This window comes from Pinus tabuliformis, chromosome Q (assembly GCF_031772625.1).
Source record: "Pinus tabuliformis cultivar Carrire ecotype Pingquan chromosome Q, CPIR1, whole genome shotgun sequence".
In the NCBI taxonomy this organism is placed as follows: domain Eukaryota; kingdom Viridiplantae; phylum Streptophyta; class Pinopsida; order Pinales; family Pinaceae; genus Pinus; species Pinus tabuliformis.
In genome coordinates, this window is record NC_142296.1 from 738,810,995 (window position 1) to 738,826,109 (window position 15,115).

At 38.0% G+C, this 15,115-nt stretch overlaps 1 protein-coding gene across 1 annotated transcript in view; it reads left to right on the forward strand.

Moving 5' to 3' along the window:
- The window catches only part of LOC149221657 (V-type proton ATPase subunit a3-like), a 197,485-nt gene that overhangs the window by 54,625 nt on the left and 127,745 nt on the right, over window positions 1-15,115 (forward strand). The window contains exons 5-6 of the mRNA XM_089385171.1: window positions 14,397-14,510; window positions 14,616-14,789. Of these exons, the coding sequence (XP_089241297.1) occupies window positions 14,397-14,510; window positions 14,616-14,789 (288 nt within the window). The remainder of the gene's footprint in view (window positions 1-14,396; window positions 14,511-14,615; window positions 14,790-15,115) is intronic.

The window sequence follows — 15,115 nt, forward strand, 5'->3', positions numbered from 1 at the left end:
AGGCATAGATCCCTTCCTCAATAGGATTCAGGAGGCTAGAGATCAACTTGTAATTGTTGGGGAGGCACCCCAACCCACAGAGCTTGTACGGTTGGCACTAAACATTGTCTTGGAGAACTGACAAGTGTTTGTCCAAACTCCAAAGTATTTTGGGCAAAGACACTTTGCCTGGATGGGATAGGATATGGTCCGATCTGCAGCAGGAGGAGTTGAGGTGGGATCTAGTAAAGAGCACCATGAAGACCGTGAAGAGTGAGAAGGAAGAGGAGAATGTGGTCCTAGCATCTAAGGGTCCTAGTCAGGGGTAGGAGGAAAAGAAGAAGAAGGACATGTCAAAGGTCAAGTGCTTCAGATGTGGTGAATTTGACCACTACAGTACGCAATGTCCTCTTCGGAAGAAGGACAAGTAAGAGAAGCAAGACCAGGCAACGTCTGTTGAGATTAATAAGTTGTCCTCCAGGTTGGAGGAATATTTTGTGATGTTTGCAACTATACCTCCAGGAGAGAGGTGGGGCAATCTAGAGCTATAGTCGCAGAGCAATGCAGACATGGGCAGGATCATTGAGGTGTCCTCATCGATCATTACCTTTCTACGGGGGCCCACAATATTCAGTAGCAGGATGGATCAGTGTCAATAATGCAGTCAGATTCCAGTGACAGTTGCAGACTAGTAGCAGTGAGGTAAAAAGGAGCGCAGTATAGTGTTGGCAGTAGTGCAAAGTGGCATAGTGGTAGAGTTAACAGTAGCGCAGATTCCTTGGTGGACAGTGCAATAGCTAGTAGCAGTCAAAACTCAGGAGACAAATGAATCATACAGAACACAATTGATTCAATATTTAGGATGCTTCTCAGTTGCAGTAACTGCAGTTGCAACAACAATAGTTGAGAGGGAGATGTAGCGCAGATGCAAGGTTGGTAGCAGTATGGCAGTGTCAACGGTAGCATAGATGTAGCATCAGAGTTGCGCGGTGGTTGATGGGCAGTAGCCAGACATCAACAACGTGAGAGAGGGTGTTACAGAAATAGGGTATTGTGGCAGAGTGTGCAACACTAGAGACAACACCTTCTTTGCTAAGAGGGAGTGTTAGTTTCTGTAGCATCGGAGGTGTTCTAGTATCGAAACTTCGTGGAGAGACTAAAAAAATCGTTTATATAAATTCCACCTAGAAGTGTCTCAATTAGATTATTAGCCTATTTTTAATTATTTCCTAAGTCTAAACTTAGGAAAAGGGGTTAATTAATCAATATTAATTGAGATAAGCTGTGAATCATCTAGAAACTCACACGAATCGACAGGGAATTAATTTGGGCCCTTGATTAAGTTTTAATCTTGGCTGTTGGAGTTCCAATAGAGGATTATAAGAAGTCAATGGGTAGATGGAGAACACACTTGTGGAGTTTGATTTCCTTGGAGAGTTTGATTTTCCAGAAAGCCAATAGTGTTGGAAGAGTTCGAGCTTCAGTAGGGAATCAGAGACAGAGAGGGGCAGAGATAGTGAAGCCAGAGGAAGATTTCCGGATTTGGTGAGTGCATTGTAGAGAGAGGCCGAGATTTCTTCAGGAAGCTGCGTAGAAGCAATGCAAAAGCTTTAGTGAACAGTTCAATTTTGCTGGGGTGAATTTGGTTTTCATTTCGAGAGGTCGGAAAGTATTTCCAGAGTGCCGAAGGGTTAGTTTCCTTGTTAGAAGCAGGGTGGACAACTTGACCTACAGTTGTTTTGGGTTGAGCGTGTAGCAAATTGCTCTAGAGTGACACTGAAGCAGCGTAGAGCTAGGTGGACGATTTGATTTTTAGTGGCAGTCGAGTGCTGGGATTGCTCTGAGTGAGGGTAATTTCCTGCAAGATATTTTTGCCAGTATTTTCTCTGTAGGATTCCCAGTTTTCGACTTCGAGATTGTAATCAAATAAATACACTGCTACATAATAATAAAAACCCTCAGCTGCTGCACATGTTTTCCCAAGTTGGGTTTTTTTGGGGACTTTTGCCCAAAAAAAGTGTGTCAATTTTGTGTGTGCTAGAATATTTCTTAGTTTCCAATGCGATTATTTTTCGCAGTTTTATTTGTGAAGGTTGCAATGTGATTTATTCGATATTTGCCGTAGCAAATAAATTGTTAAATTAATTAACAATTAGAAGAATTAATTCTAGTTGCTGCAATAGGATTTCAGACTTGAAATTTTCACAGTCTTCTACATTGTTGATGTTGTTTCTACCTTGGGATGTTAACATGTGCCACATGGAGTCTTCATTATACACTCTTCATTGCATTTCTTGGGATAAACTAGCCTTAAAGGCCACACATGTGGCTTGAGTTACTTATTTGGCACACATGAGGAACTAGTTTGTGGATGATTTGATTTGAGGAGACTTGGGAGATCATTTGAAATGATGCTTGGTCAAATCCTTGTTGAAAAATCTCGGGCATTCAAAGATAGCAATTTCTCTGCTTGATAATTGCTTGTGATACACTTTTACTTATAGTCTTTTGTTTGTTAGCTTATTAATTTGTTCTTTCATCTAGACAATTACCAATATGCATAATAAAAGACAAGTGACACAATATGTAGGCTTCTCTAGCAAGGGCCAAGGCCCAAAACCTCTCACCTCTTGAGAGGAAAACCCGATCAAAATTCTTCTTCTAGATCTTTAATTGATAAGTAGCAAGACCATGACACAGACCATTGACTCTAGTATCCTCCCAAGAATCTTGTCACTAATCTTGATGCTCTACCTCTTCCTTACTTCGCCTTTCTTCTTGATCTAAAATTGCTCTCCTCGACTCCTTTTAGAGAAACTCGGTCTCTATCCTTCTTACTGCTCCTTCTTGGCTTTCCCTAGAGAATCTTAGTCTCTAGGTCTTCACTGGTTTCCTCTAGAGAAAGTCGGTCTCTAGATCTTTACTTCGACCTCTCGGAAGAATCCTTCTCTTGCTACCCCAGAAGAAAACTCTTTTTTTACTTGCCCAGAAGAAATTTTGCGGCCCAGAAGAAACTTCGCTATACCAAGAAGATAGTCTCCCAGAAGAAACTTCATACTTTTCTTCACAACTCCTTCACACTCCTTTCCACCCTTTCTTCGTACTTCTTTCTAGACCGAATTTAGATCGCGTTACTTGCTTAGAATGGAGATCGAGTTAGGCTATTTATACACCACTTCATATGATCTTTAGGCCGACTTGACAATTGGAGTTAGGTCGACTTCATCTAGAGAGTTCCTTCATCATTTGTAGGCTGACTTGAATAGGTTAGGTGACAAGTTCCTGGAGGATACTTTAGATAGACAAGATGACCATTTTCAAAGTGTAACATGACTTCATTTACATGACAATGACTCTAACATTTTATGACTAGATGACAAATAAATCCTAAAGAAAATCCTAAAGACTCTCAATGGGAGTCTTGACTCTAAAACAAAATCCCTTGCTCATGAAACCCATGAAGCAAGTCAATATAATAATTTTATTTTTGTTATCTACATCTCGTTAACGCTCCCTCTTAACTAGGGAGTTATTCATAATTGTACTTGGACTTTCTCAATTTGAAGAATCTCTCATAAGAAGAATTCAGATTTGTAACTCATTTGTACAACATCATATCAACCAACATTGTTATATAGCAAGGCCTTGACTAACAACTCTATCTCTCCACAAGATCAGAGCACAATGCTAGTGAGACTAATGATTTGTAGACATACTCATCATTGTCTCTCTTGGAACATACCTCACCCGGATTCTCTCAGGATGTGCTCCACGAGGGCTATTCTTTTCTTGGACTCCCTAGTCCCACAAAGAATATTGGTACTCCACGACTACTCTTTCATGGGATGCCCTATCTCATCCCCTAAGAGTATCGGATGCCAAATGATTACAAAACCCTCCATTTTGTCTTCCTAGGTAAAGACTAGAACAACATGTCTATCTCTCCTTTTACAAACTAGGAGGACATATTCCATTAAAGGAATGTACTCATTCCTATCACAAAGCAATGTACCTAAGCTTTTTGCTTAGGAATTTCCAAGTTTCTTTCTAGTAAGAAACTTCTTTTTAGGCCCCCTCTTAACTAGTGACCTATTGCAGCTCCTCATCTGGAGATCCAGAAACAACTGCCAAATGATTACAAAGCCCTACATTCTGTCTTCCTAGGTAAGGACTAGAACAACACGTCTATCTCTCCTTTTACAAACTAGGAGGACATATTCCATTAAAGGAATGTACCCATTCCTATCATAAAGCAATGTACCTAAGCTTTTTGCTTAGGAATTTCCAAGTTTCTTTCCAGTAAGAAACTTCTTTTTAGGCTCCCTCTTAACCAATGACCTATTGCAGCTCCTCATGTGGAGATCCTGAAACAATTAGCTGCTGGAAGAGCTCCTTCCTTCAATGGCATGAATTTCTTCTTTGTCAAGGAGTCTTCATCTTTTGGGAACTTCTCCATAGGGCACATATCATCCATCACTTTTGTCCATGAGTCAGTCATGTCCTCAACTCATCAGAAAGTGATCCATCAGATTTTCCATCTGGCTTTGCTTCATGTCATTCTGCTTTCATGCCATAATTTTCGGAGGGACTTTACATCCTTCTATATGGTTCATTTGGAAGTCATCCATAGATTTTCCCTTTGGCAGTCCTACATAAGCCCATCCAGATATTAGGAAAAAAATAATGAACACTTTTAAATCAAGGTTACCTTTGCGATGATCTTTCACCATGACATCTTCCTGTAAATATCAACATCCTGCATGCAGATTGACATATCTCCCACAAATATCTGTTATCAAGGGTCTCTATCTTTTCTCGACTTCTATTAGAGTATTCATATCCTTCCGAGAGATATTCTAGTCAAATATTCTTGAACTTCATTCCCAGAAGCTTCTAGTCATAGTTCCTTGATTGTAGTCAGTTTCCTCATGATTCATATGAGAACATATTATGTTGTTTTCATCTAGTGTGACTTATGCTTTGTTGCAATTCTTCAGAGGAGGAGATCCTTTCTTCCCTTGATCATATTTCCTAGGATTTTGTCCTGCTTTCTTGTTATGTCATCATGCCATCACCCCTTGAATCCCACGAGTTGGAATTCGTGATGAAAACCTTGCTTTACTTTCTACATAGGTGAATCCTTTGATTAGGATTTGTACCAGACATACTTTCTGCTTCCCATGTCACGAGCCCTTACTTCTAATGCTTCTATTACGATGCTTTTTTTCTAATTTGATGCATCCTATCTTATTTACACTATTCCTACCTATAAATTACAAGTGAAGGGTACTTTCTAATGAAGAAGATCATCTTTATCATCCTTTTGCTTCTTCCTTCTTATGCTTCTTTGTCTTTGGTTCTTTCACTTCATTAGTAGAATAGTCTTCTTCCCTGTCCCTCTTACATTTAGGACAATCTTTTCTGTAGTGCCCAAGATTATGACAATCATAACATCTTTCTTTAGCCATGTTCTTCTTTTTCTTCTTTGGAGTACCAAACTTTCCAAATTTTCCTTTTTGTCTTGACACTAATTGTTCCCTTCTATTTGATCTTTTGTCACTTTCATTCTTCATCCTGTCTTCCTTTGCCTTGCAGAGAGACCATAATTTGATGAATGGGATAGCTTCCTCTTCCCTAGTAGAAATGAGGTTACCTTGTTCATCAGTTAATGCATTTAGAATAACGAAGATTGTTTCGTTATTAGATACCATCTCTCCTAGATCCTTCAATTGATCTTTTATTTGAGATGCCTTTGAGAGACATGATGATATCCCTTCATCCTTTGACACCTTCAATTTATGAAGATCAGATCTAAGTGATAAGATCTTTTCTATCATGCTTCTAGAGAAAAGTTCTCTCAACTTATCATATATTTCTTTAGATGTCTCCAGCTTGGCTACATAGGAAATGAGTGGATCTTTGATAGACTCCTTAAGAATCTTTTGAGCCTTGAGATCCCTTTCCATGTATTCAAATAATGCTTGTTCTTCGGATGGCTTAGAGACCTTCCCATGGACATGATCAATGAATTCATTTACTTCGAGGACAATGTCTATCCTTCTTTTCCATACAAGGAAGTTTGATATCCCAACCAACTTTTGGTCTTCCTTGAAACATGAAGTCATTTTTACTAGATTGTATTATAATAAGAGGTACTTACTTGTGAAGATCAAATCTTCAACTTGATGATGAACTTGCTACTTCTTACTTCAAATCTTTTGGTGAGGGAGGACTGCCTTCTATGAGATCTCTGCTTCAATAGAGGGAGGATTGACTTTTGATTTAATCTTCCTTAGATTTGAAGAGCTTCCACTTCCTGGGTGATGTAAGATTACTGGAGTGCTTCTAGGGTTTTGTTCTTTCTTCTTGAAGATAATTTCAAGGCTCTTGCTTTTGATCTAGGGTTTTGTTCTTTCTTCTTGCTTCCTTCTTGAAGATAATTTCAAGGCTCTTGCTTTTGATCTAGGGTTTTGGTTTGATGAAGAACTAGATCTCTTTACTTGCTTTGATCCTTCTTTGAAGATCAATTCTCTTGTGTCAGCTTGCTTTGACTGCCCCTTCTTGTCTTTAGCACCTAAGCTCTGGTACCATGTTGAAAAATCTTGGGCATTCAAAGATTCCAATTTCTCGTCTTAATAATTGCTTGTGATACACTTTTACTTATAGTCTTTTGTTTGTTAGCTTATTAATGTGTTCTTTCATCAAGAAAATTATAGTGTTCTTTCATCAAGAAAATTACCAATATGCATAATAAAAGACAAGTGACACACTATGTAGGCTTCTCTAGCCAGGGCCAAAACCTCTCACCTCTTGAGAGGAAAACCCGATCAAATTCTTCTTCTAGATCTTCAATTGATAAGTACCAAGACCATGGCACAGACCCTTGACTCTAGTATCCTCCCAAGAATCTTGTCACTAACCTTGATGGTTTGCCTCTTCCTTCATTCGCTTTTCTTATTGACCTAGAACTGCTCTCCTCGGCTCCTTCTAGAGAAACTCGGTCTCTATGCTTGTTACTGCTCCTTCTCGACTCTTCCTAGAGAATCTCAGTCTCTAGGTCTTCACTGGTTTCCTCTAGAGAAACTTGGTCCCTAGAACTTTACTTCGACCCCTCAGAAGAATCCTTCTCTTGCTTCCCCAAAATAAACCTCTTCTTTTACTTTCCCAAAAGAAACTTTGCTGCTTAGAAGAAACTTCGTTGCCCTAACTTTGCACTGCCCAGAAGAAACTTCGCTATATTAAGAAGATAGTCTCCCAGAAGAAACTTTGTACTTTTCTTCACAACTCCTTCGCACTCCTTTCCACCCTTTCTTCACACTTCTTTCTAGACCGAATTCAGATCGAGTTACTTGCTTAGAATGGAGGTTGAGTTAGGCTATTTATACACCACTTCACATGATCTTTAGGCTGACTTGACAATTGGAGTTAGGTCGACTTCATCTAGAGAGTTCCTTCATCGTTTGTAGGCCGACTTGAAGAGGTTAGGTGACAAGTTCTTGGAGGATACTTTACATAGACAAGATGACCTTTTTCAAAGTGTAACATGACTTCATTTACATGACAATGACTCACATTTTATGACTAGATGACAAATAAATCCTAAAGACTCTCAATGGGAGTCTTGACTCAAAAACAAAATCCCTTGCTCATGAAACCCATGAAGCAAGTCAATATAATAATTTTATTTTTCTTATTTACATCTCATTACATAAAATCATAATTGCATGTCATTATGAAGACCGAACCTAGTTACACTTTTCAACAATCCTCATCTAAAGGAGGCACCCTACCTTCTAGCTCTATTTTTGGAGGTTGTTGCATAACCAACTCTATTATCTTATTATTGTTGACTTGTCTCACGGAGTTGGTTACTTGAGAGCATTATTGTATTGTTTTCCTAGGATATTGTGTTGTATTTTCTTGGAGAAAAATGTGGATTTCAACAACTCATTGCTACTTCTAGTAAGGAAGATGTTGAGAGGGCTATTTTATTGTTATTCCTTAGAGGATTAATGGATCTAGGAAAGAAATACTTCTTTATTATTGACGAGATAGAGTTGAAACCTATATAAGGGTTTATGCTCTCCATTTGGTGTATGATTGTATCTGGGAGATATCCCTTGGAGCATAGTTGAATATCTATTGGATGTGTTTAGAGGATCAATTCAACTATTTTGTGGGTCCGGAAATCTTATATATCTCTAATGCTATTTCTCTTCTTGTTGAAATATCTTGACATTGGAGTAAGCATTTGGTGTACTCTTTTCATTTTCAATTATTTTATTTTTGGGATGTTTTTGTGGATGCATTATTTCTCAGCGCTTGGTTAAATGCACAAACATCTTATTCTGGGTAGTCATAATCTTCATAAGTGTTGGATGTTATCTGCACTAGTAATATCCTTAGCTATATTCTTGCAATCTGGGGCAACAAAGAAAGGCCTTTGTAGCTTAAGTCTTTCAGCCTTAATTGGTGTCTTTTCCTCAACAAGATAGCCTCCCATGAACCTTTATTTGACACTGTATGCCCAATGATAAGGCACTATTCTCCGATCCATCCATCCACTTTATTTACTCAACTCATAAAAACTGTTTTGCTAGAGCTATCTCTTCATTTCGCATTTTGGACTTTCTTGCATAAGTTCTAGTGATCCTATTCTAGGGAAAACCCCTTTAGCTAGAATTTGGAAAACAAGTCATCCCGTTGAAGATCAAAAGATCATGAGATCACAAGCACTAGCATGCCACTGGGAAGACTCAAGTCCTGGTGGGGGTCATATTAGCTACATGCTTTCATTGACCAGGCAAGTGACACTTGACTCCATACCCATGTTTTCTCCATGGATATTTACTCTTTTAGGAGATTTTGGAGGGTTCTTCTTCTGTCCCAGATTCTGTTGGATCCTCATTCTGGATATGGGTTCAATGGGGTAAATGTTGCTGGTTGTGTGGGAGCTTGAGGATATGAAAAGGATGTTGCTATTACTGTGTATTGTCCGAATCTGCACCAATATGTCTGGCAGGGTATTCATGCCATCTCCTTGTTGAATAGCTTGGACCTCCACGAGAGAGTAAGCCAGTAGGTCATCCTTACCTTTTTCATCTCATAGCCGTCCTTACCTTCATCACCTCATAGCCCAACTCGGGGGGTGGTATCCACATTGTAAGCCTACAGCTGAGCAGAAAATCGCTCCTTGGCATCCATTTGCATGCTTTTTTTTGGGCAAGATAAGTGTGTTACATTACTGTATTATGCAATGATTACATTTTTGACCCATGGTATTTTAACTGTTAACTCTGCATATACATGTGTAAAATGGTTTTGAATTTGTTAATTAAAATATTAGAGGATTTAGGAGAAAGCTATCAGAGGTTCTTGTTGAAAAAGTAGCTATGGAAGGTCTTTTGGCTTGTGCCATAGTTAGTGAAGACTTCGAATTAGTCTTTCTCCAGCGTGAATGCGAGTTCATGGGATAGACTTAATTACGATGAGTTGATTTCCAGTTTACTGGAATGGTCATCAAGTTTGCATGTGTAGTGTTGGAGCTTCAGTTCATTGGAGTCTTCTTCAGTTAGACTGCAAGATGGGCTGGCAGTGTAAAGTTCTGTTAGGCCGAGTTAAGACTTCAGAGATAAGTGAAGAGAGGACAAGTTGAATCCTCAGTTAACGCGAATCACAACTAGAGGAGATTAAGGAGGAACTCAAGCTATTTAACTGAGAGCTAGCCCGACTGTAACTGGGATTTGCTCTAGTTAACTAGCAAAGGAAACTCGTGACACTAGTGTGAACTGGCATTTGGATAGGCCTCCTTGCATGCATCGAACTCTTTTGAGAAAGAGAAGGACGAAGGCACAAATGAATAGATCATTCTTTGTGTGGAATGCGCATTATTGAGGAGCAAGAGTGCACATAGATTTAGGACCATAGTGTGCAAGGATTGTGGAGCAAGGATCGGGATTTGCAGAGCAATTCGAGACCATCTTCAGCAGAGAACGATTGGGTGCAGGGCCGAGAGTATCTTCTCAGGGGCTGAGAGCAGTGATTAAGAGCAGGCCGAGAACATTTGTAGAGTTGAGAACAGTGAGGAGAAGCTTAACACTTTCTCAGTGACAAATTGCTGGCTGCAGTAGAAAAGTGGATTGTAATATATCCATTTGCTCAAAGAACAACCAAGAAAAGACCACAACAAAGAAAGCAAGTTTTTCTGTTTGGGTTTCCTGGGTAAAACAAGCATGTCAATTTTGTGTGCATGTGTTTTTATCTTGATTATTTTCTGCTGCATGTTGAATGTTAAGGAATTCTGTATCTTGGTGAAAGCTAAACTTGGTTTCAGTTTTCAGTTGCCTTGATTTTCAGTTGATTCATCTAAGTAGTTGCAGAGTTTCAAGAGAAATTTAACACTTCTGCTGTTAAATGTGCATTTAAGCTATCTCAAACATGGCTGTAAGGCAGTTTATGGGTGAATTAATACCCCACTGGGCTGGTTGGGTACGTCTCTGAATCATAGTCTGCTGGGTCCCAATGTAGGTGATCAAATCCTCCGCAAGCATGATCTCACTTCTAAAGAGAAGTGAGATATTTCAGGGTCTAAATCAAGAGATGTGTTATCATTGGCATGGAAAGCAAAAATGATGCTGGAGAAATAGAGAGAGTGTGATGTAGAGACAATCAATTCTAATGGCTAGAAAGTAACGATTAATTTTGAATGAAGAGAAATTATTTGTTAATAAGGGATAATTTCATAAACTAAATTAAAATAATAATAATATTAAATAAAATGAAAATAAAAAATAAAGTAAAATGAAAAGAGAGCCAACTAATTATAGGTCAAACAAATGATGGCCAAAATTAATTAACAAATAATCCATGGGATAAATGAGAGTGAGAATTAACAACCAAAAAAAGGGGAAAAATCAAGGTCAACCCTGGTCAATAAATTAAAAATAACAACTAATACTCGTTAAAATGAAGGAATAATATAAATATCAAAAGAGAAAGTGAAGATTAATAACTAGGGAAGAGACTAGAAAAGAAAAAAAGATTGAAATAATCAAGGAACATAAAGTCAATGGATAAAGGCTAAAGCGCTGGACCCTTCTTTTTTAAGAAATAATTAGGAAATAAAGAAAAAGCTAAAGAACCAATTCCAAAATTTAGATTAAAATAAAGCCATTTTTGAAATATTAGGAGGATAATAGAGTTAATTAATAATAAGAATATTTATAAATATGAACACCTATTTATAAATAAACAATTCCAAAATTAAAATTATAATATAACCGAAAATTAAAATATTAGGAGTTAATAAAAGTTAATTAGAGTAAATATACTAAAGAAATAAGAATTATTATAAGAATTTATGAATACATATATATAAAAAATAAATCATTGATTAATGGAAAAAGAGTCAAGACAAACAATAGAAAGGAAAATGTTCCAATAGAACGGAAAAAGGAACAATAAAAGTTATAAATGAAAGGAGGTCTTCAGAATATAAAGTTAAGGAGGAGGAATAGTATGATTAGCTAAACGAAGACCAAAAGAAAATAAAAGAAAATTCAAAACTCGTATAAAAATAAAAACATATAAAATAACTAAGTAATAACTAAAACTAAAATAAAATTAATTAATAAATAAAATTAAAAATGAAAGATATAATATATAGAAAAATAAAAATATAAAGAAATAAAAATCAATCAATAAATAAGTAAATAATTAAATATATAAATACATAATGATAAAAACAGGAACTTAAAGAGGAAAGGGCAGGGACCCAACAACCACTAATTTTCCAACCATTCTCTCTATTTAGATTGCTTGGCCTCCTTTCAATCTCTATGGCCTCCCTAAACTTCCGGTGATGAAAATGATCAATCTTAGCAATGACCCGGGCCTCTTCAACGCAAATGTGATGTTTCATCTTTTTCGCATGTTCTGCCAAAGCTGAGGAGTGGGTTCTCCCATGTTTGATGTCGGCTGTGTGTTCATGAATTCTTTGATTAATTGAGCGGCTAATTTCACCAATTTAGGGTGTCCAACAAGAACATGGGATTGCATAAATACAGGGTCTTTTACAGATCTTAAGGAGCTTCGAATGGTGTTTAGGGGCCTAAAGGTTGAGGGAACCTTATGTTTCCTCAGGATCTTAGCAATCCTATCTATGGTCCCTTGGATAAAAGGAAGATGAACCCCTGAAATCCGATCTTTGGGGTCTTTTTTAATCGGAGATACTTTGCTAGATTTAAGACTTTGGTGCCTACTAGATCCATTATTAATTTATTATTGAAAACATTAAGGAGATGAGTCTTCTCACCAGAGATGTGGTTTTCATCAGAAATTCTAAGTGCACGAGTAGCTAAGTTGTTGAGAACACCCAACTTTCAGGGGTGGTGCCTCTTCATAAATGCTAAGCTCCTCGCTTGGCAGCTGTGTTGTATCACCCTCATTGTCACTATTGGGCAATACTTCAATGTAGTGAACCTTTCTATTTCCCAAACATCGGTGACCAGGTTTCCATTGCACTTTGTAAGTGAAACAAAGCTTCTTTCTTCTAAGCTTGTTTCGAATTTCCTCATCCAGTCATTTCTTTTTTGTTTCATCGCTTGGAGATACCCTTTTGCCCTTATCTTTAGGAGGGACTTGTGGTATGGGTGGAATCTTCACCTTTGGTGTTGCACCGCCCATATCGGGAGTCTTCTTTAAGGTGTCTTGTAGGGTTGTGGGACTAAATGCCTTAACCCAACCTTGTATGGGTTTGGATAATCCCTCTGTGAATAGCATGATTAGTATTTCTTCAGATATGTTTGTCACCATGACTTTGGTTTGCTCGAATTCTGCAATATAGTCTTCATGCAGTCCTGTTTGTTTGAGTTATGTGAGCTCTCCGAAGTGTATATCTGGGTGTCTCCGATCAAATCAATCTATTTGCCTTTGTGTAAAGGCTACATAAGAAGTGATTTTTGCATGCCTTAACGTAACCAGTGCATGGTACCACCATTCATGTGCTTCTCCCTCCAAATGTAGTGCAGTGAACTGGATAGCGTCTGCTTCCTGCATGTGATTAAGTCAGAAATTGGTGTCCAATTTTTGCACCCAAGCCCATGCTGAGCATTTTGATAGCCCATCAAAAGAGGGGATGGACAGTTTTCCCACCTTGCACATCAAATCTTGATTTTGTTATTCCCTGGATCTATTTTGGTATTCGTTGTTGCTGAATTCTGGAAAAGAAAGAGCTGCTCGTGTATTTTCCTCTAGTGTGGCATACTCCCAGAAGTACTTATTAAAGAGTCCACCCTGCACAGCTGCTCCTTAGGTTGCAGGTGGCTGATTGTCTACAAATCTAGAATGTAAGGGTCTATGGTTACTTCCTTTGGCTGCCCTGGCATTAGTCTGTGCAAAAGTATTGATGGGGCCTGGATTATGACTACTGCCCCCTTCAGTAGGGGGTTAAATATGTGGTCTACCTCACTCCTCCAAAAGTTCCTTGGCATGTGGCTTTTTCTTTGAAAATTTTCTGCACAGCCAATTCAACAACAGGGGCGCCATGTTCCATTTAATAATCTGTAACCATGACTAAATTTAGGAATTTGATTCTAAATGTACTGTTGATGAGCTACAGATTCATGGTTGAAACTCTCCCGCTGAACAAGGATCTGAGTTTGCCTTTTCTTTATGTCTGAAATTTCTTTTTGTAAAAAGTCAGATCCCTTCGGCTGGACATAAAAGTTCATTAAAACTTTTGGTTTCCAGTGAACGAGTGCCTGTGATAATGTTGTGTAATTGTTCACTGAAACTTTGATAGCTTCTGAGCATGGATCAAGGGCATTGTTTATTGCTGTTGGTGCCAATGAACTCTCACTGTTAGACCGTGCAGCTGTATTTATGATATACAAAATTGCAGCAGCATAGAAATTTTAAATTTTTCAATATTTGCAGTTGTATTTTAACAATTTTTTTCTGCAAAAAGCAAGATGTAATACTTCAGTGTCTCTGAAATACAGTTCCCTTCTGACTGAGTACCAATGTTCTAGTATGTGGGCAGTGGAATCAACTCTCTGGAATGGGAACAAATTGGTTTCAGTCCAAATTTTGTCCGTAGACAAAAGAATGCAACTTTCTTTGATCAAATAAATAAGAATCTCTGTTGAAAATATGGGTTTGGTGCAGAGGCAATAATTATTACCTAGGTTTCATAAGGCATCAAATTCCTTCATATGGACTAACCACTAAGCTTTGTTTGTCTAAGGAGCTTATGTATATTTAAGGACTTAGTTCTTTACCATGGTGATCAATTGGGCATGGTTAAATTATTCTTTTTAATATCAAGGTGTACTGGAATTAAAGGGTTTTGTATGTATATGATAATCATTTGTTTCTTACTGTCAAAAAGTGTGGTTTTAATATGCATTTCACTTCAGGCTGGTTCATTCTTCTCATTAGCTCGAAGTGATGCGTCTGCTCATCAGAGAGAAATAGAAGAAACCTCGTATGTTGGGGAAGGATCTATGGATAGCCCGTTGTTATTAGAGCAGGTAATGTCTTTTGTCTTCTGTCAATGTGCATCTCCTTTCAACTCGTTAACTATGATAGAAACTCTTGATTATCATGTTTTCTGCCTAATAAGTCTGCTGTTGCAGGAAATGTTGACAGAACCTTCAAAGCAAGCAAGGCTGGGGTTTATTAGTGGTCTTGTTCCCAAAGTAAAGGCAATACCTTTTGAAAGGATTCTTTTTCGTGCTACAAGGGGTAACATGTTCTTAAGGCAGTCTGCAGTTGAGCAACCTGTCACTGATCCTGTCTCAGGTGAAAAGGTTTGGACACAATCCTCTTAATCCTTGAGAGAAGCTTGAACAGTGTCCTTTTGATTTCAGGTTATCACACATTCTAAAATAGTAAAATTTTTGCAGATTCATTTTATTAATCTCCAGGTTAGAGTGCATATGCTCAAGTAATACATTTATATAACGAGTCTTGAAGTTGGCTGGCATTGTCCCAAGTTTCAGCTGTCTGAATAGACTGTTCCACTTTGATGCATGATGGTCTACATTACTTCAGACTAAATTCTGACATCTCACTTTGAGTAGTTGACTGCTTGTTGGTGCCGATGAGTTGAAAGTATCTTGTTAGTCCTTACCTT